Genomic DNA, 13,979 nt, shown 5'->3' on the forward strand with positions numbered 1-13,979 from the left:
TTCACAACCACCTGTAACCAGAAGAATATGGTGCCCCCTTCTGGCCTCTGTGGGAAACTGCACACACACACACACACACACAGAGAGAGAGAGAGAGAGAGAGAGAGTCTAAAAAAGTAATAATAAAACCTTTCTTATCAATACCAAATTCTCCACCCCCTCACCTGAAAAATGAACTGAGCTTTTACCTAAACCCAGACATGGCCGTTTTAGAACCAACAGAAATCCCATCTCCTCTCTCTGGCTCTTCAAAGAACTCCAGTCCTGCCCTCCAGCCTCTCCTGTTCAGGGTCACCCATAAGGCCATGGACACCTGAGTTTCTGCAGTCTGGAGTCCCCATTATTTTATTGCAGAAATCCAGCAGAGGGCACCTGTCCTCTGTCTACTAACCCCCCTCCCACCCCATCAGTACCAGGTAGAATGATGGGATAAATTGGAGAGAAAATCCCCAGAGCACACCGAGATGAACTGCCTATAAGATGGAAACGTCAGAGCGTGGTGGGAGAGTGTGGAGAGGGGACACGCCGGGGCGTAGCTGGTGACGCTGCAAGGTGAAGCCGGCACCCACTTGTGGGGAAATGCAGGAGGACAATTGCTGAGCGGGTGCTCCACCAGGGAAGGTTGGGCATGAGGTGGGTGGGTAAGACTGCAGGCAAACATAAGCCCCTCTGTGCAAACCCACCCACAAACAGAAAACCCGCCAAAGACACCTAGAATAACCAGGGACTCACACGGAGGTGGGAAGAGTCACGGAGAGGAGGAGTTTTGGGATCTTCGCAAGATTGGTTGGGGGTCTCTCTCTCCAAGCAATGGAGAAGATAAGAAAGAAAACACTTCAATCTTCCTTTATTCTTAGGTCCTTTTTTAATTAAAAAAAATAATATCTAGTACCCCGGGAGTTCAGAATTGTGTACACCTTTAAGTGGGGGTGGACAGAATTGCTATAAATCAGTTTTTAAACCTGGGCACCTGCCTCCATTCCTCCTGCCTCCCAGGGTCCTACTTCACTCTGAGGTGCCGACGCTTCACGTAGCCACGCCTCTCTCAGAACTGGTCCTGCCCTGGTCCCGCCCCTGCTGTTCGTGAAATGCGTTATTCCCACACCACCACTTTCTACGGAGAGCGCTTGCGTTATTCATTCTTTCCTCTCTTTCCTCCACAGGTACATGTCACCCTTACCACGTGACTCCTCAACTAGTCAGTTAAGAATATGGCCGATAGGGGTTACAGCTGTTATCTGTCAGTCTTTGCTGCCCTTTCTACGCCCAGGAAGTTGGCGTCGTGAGTCTAATTCATCTTCCAGGAAAGGGGCGAAGCCTGGAAGAGCTGGGGGTGCAGTTCTCAAGATCATGGAGGGGATGGAATCTGGGTTGGTTTCAAATTCTGCTGCTCCATCAGGTAGACGGGGTAGGAATTGCGGCCCCCTCTGTCCTCAGGGTCGAAATCCTCTGAGTTCTGGGTCGTCAGGACACGGCGTGTTCGCGACGCACAGGCGACCTGAGATGGCAGGAAGGAGTAAGGTCTCCGTCAGCTGTGTGATTTCGTCACCCACCCCTGGTCCTTTTCTCTCGGATCCTGCACCTTTTTCTTGTCCAAGATTCTATCCAAGCCCTGGTCCGTATTGCAGACCTGGCTCCAACACGGAGTCCCAGACTCCGCCCACAGCCCCCTCTGCCCTGGTCACCTTACCCTTACATCCCTACCCTCACACCCAAGACTACAACCAACTCCCAAATTTTCTCTCACACCCTTTCCATCTCAGTCAAGGCCTTCTCTTCCAACTCTTCCCGTCTTACAGATTTGCTGGGTTTCTCCTCTTCACACCCCAGCTCATTATTCTCCCCAACTCCGAGCCCTAATCTCTCCCCAGTCTGTCTCCCCTACCCGCGCCCCTTTGCCCTTACCAAAAAGATCAGGCCAATGGAGATCAGCAGGACAATCACGGCCAGGAGGATCACGACAACTATGGCCCACGCAGGGAACGGATTGTTCTCTCCCCTCGCCCCCTCAGCGTGGAGGCCTCCGGGTGGGCTGTGGCTGTTCTGCTGCTGGTGAGCCTCTGAAGTGCTGAATCCCAGGTCTGTTCTAGTCGTCACAGAGCCGAGGAGTCCCTGCTGTGTGGTCTCAGATTTGTGGAGAGGAGGAGAGAGAGCAGAAGACTCGTCCTCTGTGACCTGGACTGGAGGCCGTGTGCTCACGAGGACGGCTACTGTTTTCTCTGGGTTTCCGGGAGCTTTTGTGGGCTTAGTGGTCAGTGTGGTTTTCCTCAAGAATACCGTGGGGCTTTGTGAGACTCGCGTGGCTTCCTGGGTGGTTGATGTGACTTCTTCTGGGTGTTCTGTAGACTTTGCAGAGACTTGTGTTGTCTTTGGATTGGCCAGTGTGGTATCATGTTCTACAGGCATCCCTTGGGCTCCTGTGGTCCTCTCATTGGCTGAGACGGTCTCACTTTCATACTGAGTGGGTGTTGCTTGGGCTCCTGTGGTCCCCTCACTGGCTGATACACCCTCTCCCTGGTGCGCTGCCGGAGTCCCTTGGACTCTTGTGGTCTTCTTGCTGGCTGATGTGGTCTCTTTGATGTGTTCTGTAGTCGTCTGGTCAGGCTTGTCTGAGGCAAATGGAGTCCTGTGAGCTTCAGCTCCTGATGTTGCTGGGGTCCTTGAAGTCCTGTGTGAGGTCCTTGGGGCTTCTGAGGATTTTACTGAGGAAGATGTGGTTTTTCTACTGAGCTCTGAGTCATGAGAAGGAGTTGTGGGTTTATGTGAGTTGGCCGTTAGCCTAGTGCTGGTACCCACAGGTCTCGCTGGTGTCCCTGAGTTCCGCGTTACTCTGGTTTTGTTTGTTGTTGACTTACAGGTTGTTCTTCTCCTGGGTGCTGAGGTTGGATGACTTCCCTCTGATCCTTTCTCTGTGTTGGTGGATTTGGGGTCATCAGCTGAGCGTCCATTCCGGATCACTGGGTCTTTTCCTGGGCTGGTGGCATTCTTTTCCAAAGCAGGGGTCATTTCATGGCGAACAGTGGTGTTTTGGTGACCTGTGGCTTTGGAGTTGTCTACAGATTTGTGAACTGGTTTGTCAAGGCGTACGGTGGTGCACCGCTTTTTGGGCTTCTGGGTTGCTGTAGACTTAGGGAGGTCTGGAGCTCGTTGTCCTGGGTTCAGATCAGTGTGGACAGAAAGCGCCTTGTGAGTAAGGCCTGGAGGAAGGGTGAGCAGATGATCAGATGTTGAAGGCTCACCAGTCTTCTGAAGTTCTTGAACTGTGTTAGCACCTGTGGAGAAAGAGACAGATGAGGGCTTCCCTATAGTCTTGCCTGCCTTTGTACTAGGCATCCTTGGGATGCACAGCTGTCTCCTTGGGGAGCTCATTAGAATACCACACTGTTTAACCCCATTCTCACCGCTAGCTGCGGAACTTTTGCTCAAACTGTACCTTCAGCAAAAATGTAGTCTCTCTCCCTACTCACACCCATTCCTCAATTTTCATCTCAGCCTTCTGGCGTCTTTCCTGGTTCCTCTTTAGATCTAGTGTCTCTCGTTGGTTGATATTGTCTCTCCTTCATACCCTGTGGGCCCTGTTTGGACTCTTGCTGTCCTCCCATTGGCTGACACTTTCTCCGTCAAAACCATCGTCATTAACTCCTCCGATCACCTTTCGCTTGCTTGTGTGCCTGTCAGCATTCACTTCCTACCACACCTGCCGAGGTCTCCCTTCCCAGGGAAGAGCTGAGAGGAAAAGGAATCCATGTCAGAATCTTGGTCTTTCTGTGGCATCCCAGTTCTGTTCCAGAGGTGACAATGTGAGAAACTGAGGCACACTTCTGGCAGAACTTTCCAGGTGAGAAGGTTGAGAAAGGAGGATGAGGTAGAGAGGATGGGAAAGGAAAATAGAAGACTTCCATTCTGGTGCTGAAGTTTGATCTGAGCGAAGGGAGGACGTTCAGCCCTCGTATCTACCCACATTGGGTTCCCTCTTTGTACACAAGTCTGAGAAAACGGTTTCTCCTGGCAGGTCCTGGCAGTGGTGAGCGAGGCAGCTGGATTCTGGGAGGGGTTCTGTTTAGGGACAGGGTGTGCAGGAGAACGCCCTAATCAGCGCGCAGATATGGGCCGTAGTGAAAACACAGCTGGATAGAGACAGATGTGTCTCTGATGCTGACCAGAAGAACGAGAGCCCGGAGAGACATAGCTGAGATTGTCAGCACTGTTAGCTCAGGGTGGCACCCAGGCTCAGGACTGATTCCCAGTCATGGGAAACAGATCCACCTGCCTTCCCACTGGTGAGAATGGGGGCTGGGAACTCAGTCCTAGGAAGTGTGGGAAGAGGGGACCAGGAGGTGAGAATCGAGAAGCCCAAGTCCCATGAGGGACTTGAGCTCACAGGTGCAAAGCAGAGGCCTCGCTGTCCCTCTGCTCTCCCTTCCTTGGAAAGCATTCTCCTCTCAGTGATTGGGAGCATCACTTCCCAGGTGCCATGTGTAGATCCAGACTGCCCCTAAAGGGTTAAATACCTAGTCCCCAGATTGGCACTGCTGGGAGGTGACAGGACCTTTGGGAGGCGGGGCCTATGAAAGGAGGTTGGGTTATGGCACATTCCCTTGGAGAGACTGCTAGGCTACCGGCTCCTTTCTCTTTCCTGTTCCTGACCAATCAGGGAATGGAATCCCATCAGAATGGGCTGCAACGAGCTCAGGGCACCAGGGCCAGTTGTTCATGGGTGCAATCTTCAAAAACTATGGCCCCAAACAAAACTTTTGTCTTCGTAGGTCCATAACTTCCAGCATTTTGCTACAACTAGAGAGAGCTAACACAGTAAGCCAGGTACCTGATTCCTTCACAGATATTCACTCACCATGGCTGAGCTTACAGCCCTCACCAGGCTCTTAGAAGCTGCCAGTCTCCCTGTTTTTCCATCTGTGGAACTGGAATCTCATGGAGGAAGTGACCCTCCCCCTTAGCAATAACAACAATAACTTTTATTCAGTATTTCCTATAATCCTCATTTATTTGCCCCAAGAACCTCTTGAGGGTGAGAACTATCTTCTGTTCTCCCAGCTTTATACCGAGGGAACCAGGTTCAGAGTGGTTAGGTAATCCCTGGGATACCCAGCCAGTAAGAGGTGGAGTCAGGATTTGAACACACATCCTGGGATGCCAGCCTAGGACTGGTTAAGACCTCAGCACCGACCATGTGAACCGGGTCGGTCTCCCGGGGACAGGGAGGGCCCTGCTGCAGCTTACATGTTTCTTTATTTAATCTTTTTCACAAACCCACATTTTTACAGGTGGTGAGGAGGCTGAGCTCTAACTACCGAGGCGTCCACTACCCAGGCGTCCACTACCTTCCGACCCCCAGAGTGAACAAATGAGTCAGTCATGGCAGAGAGTGCTGAATTCCACTGGCCTTGCAGAACTGAGGGACAAGGTTGAAGTCCAGGCTTTGTCCCCCTCAATTTTGTCCTCACTCAGGTAACCTCAATACTTGGAAGCTCAGAACAGCAGCTTCCAATAACAGGAAACATTGTAAAAACTTACTGAATTGTCAGAGGAAACTGTTGAAAAGACTTTAGGATGCCCACCGCCTTCCACTATGCACATTAAGAAATACATGCACGGGGCTGGAGAGATGGCTCAGTGGTTAAGAGCATTGCCTGCTCTTCCAAAGGTCCTGAGTTCAATTCCCAGCAACCACATAGTGGCTCACAACCATCTGTAATGAGGCCTGGTGCCCTCTTTAGGCATGCATGTAGACAGAATACTGTATACATAATAAATAAATAAATATTTAAAAAAAAAAGAAATACATGCACGCACGCGCGCGCGCGCACACACACACACACACACACACACACACATACACACACAATTTGTGACTTCCACAGGCTGGAAGACCCAAGAGTGACATCTGCTCCTTTTAGTGACTTCCCAAGATGAACAAACAGAAGGAAGATGGCTAACCATCAAGTCTGGGGTGAGTGTCAGTTTTTTTATTTATTTTGAGGCAAGTTCTCACATAGCCTAGGCTGGACTTGAAGTTTTTTGATCCTCTTGCATCTACCTCCCCAGTGTTAGGCTTACAGCTGTGCACCACCGCAGTGCGGGGAACCTTACTCAGGGCTTCCAGCATGCTTGCCTAGAACTGTGCCTTGTAACGACAACCCCAGCGCTCTTCCCACATCCTCTGTCTGAACTTCCCTGCTGTGACTTAATCCGAGTGCTGCCCTGTGTTTCCGGGACTTCCCTGGGCAGGCACTGGAGTTCTGTGTCCTACCTGAGTCTGGGGACAAACAGGTCCTGTGGACAGATCCTGGACCACATCGGAACAGTCCAGGGGACTTGGCCCACCTTGGGTGATTTCTTCTGTTCTTCTGTCTCTTCCCTGACTTCTTTTTCTGCTGTACACAGTCATGAGCCCCAACCCTGGCCCAGACAACACACACACACACACACACACACACACACACACACATGCCTGTGTACCCTCCAGTCTTTCCCTGCCCCACCAAGCTCCCCAACCACACCCATCACGACTGCTGCACCCAGCCTTCTGTCCTGATGCAAATCTCCAGGTGATTAGGGTGAACTTGCCTCCCTGCGCCCCCTACTGGTTTGTTCCACTCGTGCCGTGGCTTGACACCAGGTCAAGCCACGTGTCATCCATTGGCACGGGAAGAGAAACAGATAAGCTCGGACAGGCTCTCTAGGGCTGTGCCGCAGGACTGTCTGGGTAGGAGCACAGACGTCAGCTCAGGATGCCAACAGACCACATTGTAGAGGTCTGTCAGAGGCGCTGAGTCTCAGCTCCTAACCCTGCCATCCCATGGGAACCCCAGCAAGACCCTTAGCTCAGGACAGGAGCCCCGGCCCAGTTTCACCAGGTGAGCCTATTGGAAGAAGATGCTGCCTGCCATGCCCCAGAAGTACCCACCCCCAGACCTCTGGTTTGAGGTCTCAGATCTGTTAGGGATGTGGGAGCTCTGCACTTTTGTTCACATGATAAAGACGCCCCCGTAGATGTCCAGGTCCCCTCAAAGTGCCCCCACATTTGGCATCCCTACTCCCTGTCCCAGCACTGTCTGTTAACTAAGTGAACCGATCTAGACGCTACCTCCTTCCCTAGCGTTTCTTGTGTGCAGCAAACTTTCTTATCCAAGTCTTGGGATGTTTTCCACCTATCAGATGGGGACAGAACCTCACTGAGCTGCCATGAAGGTTAAATGAATAAATATGAACCAAGCGCCAGAACCATGCCTGGTGCAGAGTAGGCTGTGCCCCCCGTCACGGGCACAGGCTGCCAGCATCCTTCCTGCTGTATCGTTGACCGGTGAGCTAAATGGCTGAGTTAAGTGGGGAAGCCGGGTCTGTCTAGGACCTTCCGGAGCCCACCCTGTGCTCTTGCCCCGCAAAGCTCCCCCAGCTGTGTGACTCTGCTAGAAGATGGAGATCATTGACCCTCTGGGGGATTAAGGAGACACTGGCAGAAGCACCATGAGTATCAGTGGGTTCCTTACCTGTGGTCAGTGCCCAGGATGTGCGAGTTTCCTCCCCCGTCCCCCCAGAACTAAAGTCCACATAGCATCTTTATGTAAGATTGAAGCTCTAGGCAGGTGTAGCCCCCGCCCCAAGACCGTCTCAAAAGAAACGGAGCAGAATTGATCTCCGACATGTTGTGAACACACTAGCAACCCTTCACAGCCATTCATGCTGCTCACCGATCATCCAGTCCCATCCACACCAAGAAATAAGACTTTCGTGATTTCTACCCCCTATATAATGGGGACCCCTTTACCTCTCTGGGCTTCTTACCTGCCTCCCAAGAAGCTGGAAGGAAGAAGAGGCAGCAGAGGAAGACAAACGTGGAACAGAGACCGCTGGTCAGTTGAGCCATGTCAGAGCTAGGAGACCGCTGAGGGACCATGGACCAGAGACCCTTCGTCTTATAAGGGGTCAGGTTTGACGTCACGGGGGCTGGGGCTACTCTGAGCTAAGCCTTAAGCAAATGGAGCTGCCCCACCCATAGGTGCCCTGATAATGGGAGACCACAGCTGTGTCATGCAGCTAGGTACCTGGGTTCCACCAAAGGCGTGGGATCTGGGTGGGGTAGCCAGGCCACCTCCTTATCCAGCCCCTGCAGAAGGAATGGCTTGTATGGGGTGGCCTGCAGGCTCTGAGCCAATTCTTATGTTCTAGAGGGATTAGACAGGGCACTGGACAGGTCCAGGCTCTGGGAGGAGGCTCATACTCACCCTCCTGTGTCTCTGGCGTCATCCAGCCCCACGCCCCTAACTCACACATGGCCGGCCACACTTTCTGCCCTGGGTGGAGTGTTCCCAAGTCTAGGTGAAAGAGCAGGGAAGGGGGCAGCCCTCACGTGGTCCGTGGCATACAGAAGCTTCCATTGCGTAAGGACAGGCTGTGGGGACAGCTGAGGCAGTGGCAGGGACAAGACAGGCAGGGAACCCCGGGACTGACATCACTTGTCCAGCCTCTGGGGACATCTGTCCTTCCTGTCCCTCCTGCCATCCCAGGCAGCAGCTGCCTCGGCCTCAAAGCAGCATCTACCCCTGCTCAGAAAAGTGAACTTCCTATTTCTAGACTTTCTGCCCCCCTTTCTCCTCGTTGAAAAGTCTTAGTTGTAGGGCTCAAGGGGGAATCACCTCATATCCCCTTTGAACCCCGTACCTGAGACCACACTCCTTCCCTACCTAGAGCAAGTGTTAGCTTAGAGGCCAACTCCACTGAGGTTCTAGGAGAGAGGAGCCCCTACCCCTCCCTACAGCTGATGTACTTGAAGGCCCCCTTGCACTGTGAGCACCCTGGGGCAATGTCTTTGTCCCCCCCCACCACCACCACATCCACATCCCCAGTCTCTGGGGCAGTCAGCGATCCATTGCCAGTGTGGGAATGTGGCTCAATGGGGAGTGATTGCATAACATGCACGAGACCGTGGGCTCATACTCCAGCACCCTAAAAGATGTGAGTCCCCTGGCGGGACGGAAGCAAGGCCGTTGCTCCCTAAAGGAAGTGGGCAGCAGGGGGGATATCGGGACCTGAGATCCTCAGGGTAGGAGCTGGGGCTGGGGCAGCTGAGGCTCCTGAGGACCAGTGGTCCAACATGAGTAATGCCTACGCCCTTAGGGCTGGATCAGGAAAGGAGAGAGGTCAACTGCCATGAACTCAATTAACGGGTGATTAATGAGCCTCTGCGGTTGTGCCTAAGACTGACCGCTCAGAGCTGGGCAGCCTGTGAAATCACAGTGTAGCCTGCAGGAAAAGGACCCTGAGGCAGAGACAGCCTCCTCCTTGCGGCTCCTTCCGGGCTCGAGAGACGCTGAGAGTCTCCTTTCCCCTTGTCTTCTACACTACGCTTCCTCTAGGGTTCCTAGCCCCAAGACACTGGCTCCCTGTGGGAAGGGCCAATTTTGCCTCCCCAGGGGAGACTCGGCAATTCCAGGAGCATCCTTGTCACAGGGAAGCGTGCTGCGGGTATCTAGCGGGAGGAGGCTAGAGATGCTGTTGACCATAAGAATTTCTGTTTGGGAGTAAACAGTAACCAGTGCTTGTGAACAAACGCCCTCCTCCCACTATGGTCACAGCTCACAGAAGACCCAGGTGTATAGAGAGAGGAGGAGCCTGGATTGGGTAGAGGCCAATAGACGCGGTTTTTAAAATAACTCACTAACCACTATTCTTTTAAGTGTGTTTTTTCATATGTGTATGGGTGTTTTGCCTGCATGTGTGTCTGTGAACCACTTTTGCGCAGTGCCCATAGGGGCCAGAATAGAGAGTTGGAGCTGCTGGGATCGGAGTTAGGAGTTACAGACAGTTTGAGCCATCATGTGGGTACCAGGAATTGAACCCAGATTCTTTGGGCCAGCGGCCGGTATTCTCAGCCTCCCCAGCCCTATGCACTCAATTTATCTTTTAAATTTTTTTTGTTGTTTTACTTGGCTTAATTCTCTCTCTCTCTCTCTCTCTCTCTCTCTCTCTCTCTCTCTCTCTGTGTGTGTGTGTGTGTTTCTTTAAGACAAGGTGTTCTGCACTCCATCTGGTCTTGATTTTGCTATGTAGCTGAGGATATCCTTGAACTCATGATCTTTCCCCTCCCACCTCCCACGTGCTGGAATTACAGGCATGTACCACCATACCTGATTGCTAAATTGTTTTGTTTTTTGAGACAGGATCTTGGTATCTTACGTTGGTTGTCCTGGAACTCGTTATGAAGACCAGGCTGGCCTCCAATTGGTGACTCTCTTTCTGCCTCTGCCGCTTGGGTGCTGAGATTACAAGAAGACACTACCATGCCTGGCCCAAGATGGCATTTTACAGTCACAAGAGGTGACAATGTCTGAGTCGGAGGCAGGGGAGCCAGTCACGGGAGCGTCCTGTGAGAACTGATGAGGTCAGCAAAGCCATCTTGTTTTTTCCAGATGAGGGCAAACGGCTCGTAGCCTTTTCAGCCCTACCTGTCACGAGCATTGCTGGCAGCCAGATGGTAGCAATGTAAGGGGTCACAGCGGCACCCCTAACTCATCGCCCTCAGAACTGGCATGTCTGAGATGAAAAACGAATAGGATGTCCTGATCAGGGGGTCCGGAGGCCAACTGCCCGGATCTGGGCTCTTGCCGTGGAGTGCTGCTTCCGGTGACCACCCAGTCCTCAGGGGTCTCTGCTGACCACCCAGTCCTCAGGGGTCTCTGCTGACCACCCAGTCCTCAGGGGTCTCTGCTGAGCGGGAGAAGCCATGATAAAGAGTCAACCTGCTTGCTCAGCGCTATTAGTGCCTCGCACATGCGCTCATGTGATGCTCCCAGAATCTCTTTGAGGTAGAGGCAGCTCCACCCATGGCTCAGTTCCCGCTCTGAAGAGTGTGCCCACAGCACCAGCTTGCTGCGGTGGTTCACACGTTGTTACCATTTAGGAATTATCATTGAGTTCATTGGTAAAGTGTTTGCTACACAGGCACGAGGGCCTGAGTTCTACCTCCAGCACCCACATAAAAAGCCCGGCGTGGCGGCTGGAGGGACGGCTCAGGGGTTAAGAGCTCCTGTTGCTCTTCTTCCAAAGGACCTGGGTTTGATCCCTGTATGGTCGCTCACAACCCTCTGTAACTCTGGTTCCAAGGGATCTGAAGCCTTCTCTGTGAGCACTGCACACACGTGGTGCTCATACACACATGCAGGCAAATCACTCACTCACAGAAAATAAAATAGAAATGAAATCTCAAAGATGGAAACTCTCCGCTGCCCAGGTTTCCCACCTGGAAAGTCACTGAGACTGGGCTGTCAAGACAACAAGAGGGGCAGGGTGAGGCCCCACCCACCCCTCCCTTTGGGGCACACATTCCAGAGCCCTTCTCTGGCAGGAATGATGACAGCTAAGAACGGTTAATCATTAACCCCTCAAGAGCCACTGAGGGACCCAGGCTTGGGTGGGGCCTGGCACTTGCAGGAGGGCCCCCACTTGTCCCTACCTCTCTCTCCTCTGAGGTCTGAAGCAAACAATGGGGGGTACCCCTCCACATTACCCTGGAGCCAGTGAGAGGCCCTCTCCAGGGTCATGGGAACCACTCTAGGAGAACTGGAAAATCCAGTTGCTGGGTCTCTTGGTGCCCCCCACACCAGTGCTGAGGGCCCAGGTAAAGAGTGGCTGTTTCCACTTCCCTTCTGCCTTTGGAGAAGTGAGGTAGCCACAATGGGGTCTTTGATGCCCCTCTTGCTCCTCCTGGCTCTCCTCAACAGCTCACATGCAACAGGTGAGGGCTGGAGGGTGGACATGGAGGTGGGAGGATTCCTTGGTACTGAGTCCCTGATCTGATGGGACAGCACTGGAGGAAAGGGAGTCTGGGGAGGGGGGACATGCCCCCCTCGGGAGGTATCATGACCCTGACTGCTGGGTCCTGAGTCACATTTTTGGTTTCCCAGGGTCAAAGGTTATTCTGAAAGTAAAGCTTGCGGAAGTTTTCCAGGCCAAGGCCTCCCAGGACTCCAGCTTTCTGGGCATGCTCGAAAAGGTAGTTCTTAGAAAGGGGATGGGGTGCTGTGTGCTTCTCTGAGCTCCTGCGGGTCTCTGCTCGGGCTGCCTGAGTCACGGGGGGAGTGGGGGTACCACCTACATCTCATCCTCTACTCATTTTTGTTCCCCAGATCTGCCTCCTCCTCCACCTCCCATCGGGGACCAACATGACCCTCCATCACAAGGGGCCACCACACCATCTCACCTGCAGAACCTGAAGGCAGCTGAATTCAGCTTTCGGCTTTGGGGAGTGGGTAACGAGAGTGAGCTGGCCTTGACCTAGCAGACCCTCGCCGTACCACATGCTAATAAACAGGTGGATCTAATGACTGGCTTGGTGTGTCCAGTGGGTCTGTGTGCACAGGGCATGCCAGCGTCTCTGACTGATTCTCCTGTTTGCTGAGCAGAGGTGCTAACTGACTCCCCCTGTATACCATGGAAGCCTAGAATATGAGAAGTGAGGTAATCTCAGACAGACGACAGACAGACAGACGGAACACCTCTCCTGCCGTGTTCCTCCTTGTCCCCGGCTTTTCTCAAATGCTCTGAAACAGTATCTTCTTTTACAAGAGAAAACCCAGGTCCAGAAAGCATCGTTCTCCTGAGGTCCAACAGTCGCCAAGAAACCAGGCGCCATACAGATGCCTTAGTTTAAGGAGGATTTTAATTGCAGCCTCTTGTCCTAAGCTTTGGGGCCATAGATTCAGCAATCCCTTGGAATGCGGACAGAACATTTCAGGACATACATAGCCCATTGGCCCTGGGTCCTTTTGGCCTGCATGGCTGGTCAGGGTGGAGGGAGCTCAGAGGGAAGGGAGGGGTGACACTGAGAAGTAGCCAGCAAGTCCTGGTGCGGAGGCTGGAGAGAGGCAGCCATTAGGGGAGTGTGTGACACCTGACGTGGACGTGGGATTACAAGTGTCCTAGGCTCCAGAGGATGGACTGCAGAGCCTGCCATGCTGTAGGTGGGCACATTTGGGATAAACTGATGTCAGAGTAGGAACCCAGCCTTAACAGTTCAAATCCTGCCGGGTACCCAGAGGCCTCTTCCATTTTTACTCGACTGCCTTCCTCAAGATTATCTTGAGGGGCTGAAGAGATGGTTCAGTGGTTAAGAGCATTGCCTGCTCTTCCAAAGGTCCTGAGTTCAATTCCCAGCAACCAGATGGTGGCTCACAACCATCTGTAATGATGTTTGGTGCCCTCTTCTGGCCTGTAGACATACACACAGACAGAATATTGTATATATAATAAATAAATAAACATTTTTTTAAAAAATATTTCATATCATAGTTAAAAAGAAAGATTATTTTGAGCTGGGCCTGGGGATGCACGCACACCTTTGATCCCAGCACTCGGGAGGCAGAGGCAGGCAGATCTCTGAGTTTGAGTCCAGCCTGGTCTCCAGAGCGAGTTCCAGGACAGGCAGGTGTGGGACCCAAGCAGCAGTGAGACCCCCCAGAAAGTAGGCCTGAGTTTCTGTTTACCCTAAGGCAACACCTGACTCCAGGAAAGACCACAAACTGAGACCACCCAGGTACCACCCAGGTACCACCCAGGAACGGACCAATCAGCATCCAAGGGGACAATACCTGCCTTTCCAGCCATTGTAGATAGAATTGCCATGTGTCCTTAGTCGAGCACACACCCATCCCCTTTCACCCAGACACCCCTAGACAAATGTCACCCAATCAGGCTCCTGAACCTTAGAAATCCTCCTCACTCCAACTTCTACTATGGTGAAAACCCCACCCCAACTGGGCTCGGAGCGCTCGGCTCTCTTCGCTGCATCAAACACACTAAGCTCAAGCTTGAAATAAAGGCTCTTTGCCTTTACATACGGGGTTCAGTCTCCCTGGTGGGCTTTTGGGGGTCCCCATGATCCGGGCATAACGCCAAGGCTACATAGTGGAACCCTGTCTCAAAAACTGACTAAATCCTGTAGCCTTAGACCCGACTGACCG

The 13,979-nt window shown here is 52.6% G+C and overlaps 2 protein-coding genes across 2 annotated transcripts; one reads left to right on the top strand and one right to left on the bottom strand.

Annotated features, from left to right (window-relative positions):
* Positions 1-846: 846 nt before the first annotated feature.
* Positions 847-8,069, bottom strand: Mucl3 (mucin like 3). Its single transcript, XM_048440771.3, has 3 exons — positions 7,807-8,069; positions 1,906-3,272; positions 847-1,498 (listed from the first exon to the last, which is right to left on the bottom strand). The coding sequence occupies exons 1-3, from the start codon at positions 7,916-7,918 to the stop codon at positions 1,349-1,351; spliced, it is 1,629 nt and encodes a 542-aa protein (XP_048296728.3). The 5' UTR covers positions 7,919-8,069; the 3' UTR covers positions 847-1,348.
* A 3,512-nt stretch (positions 8,070-11,581) lies between these two features.
* Positions 11,582-12,341, top strand: Sfta2 (surfactant associated 2). Its single transcript, XM_048440830.3, has 3 exons — positions 11,582-11,755; positions 11,925-12,013; positions 12,147-12,341. The coding sequence occupies exons 1-3, from the start codon at positions 11,695-11,697 to the stop codon at positions 12,231-12,233; spliced, it is 237 nt and encodes a 78-aa protein (XP_048296787.2). The 5' UTR covers positions 11,582-11,694; the 3' UTR covers positions 12,234-12,341.
* The last annotated feature ends 1,638 nt before the right edge of the window (positions 12,342-13,979 follow it).

This window comes from Myodes glareolus, chromosome 18, assembly GCF_982192425.1.
Source record: "Myodes glareolus chromosome 18, mMyoGla1.1, whole genome shotgun sequence".
NCBI lineage: Eukaryota > Metazoa > Chordata > Mammalia > Rodentia > Cricetidae > Myodes > Myodes glareolus.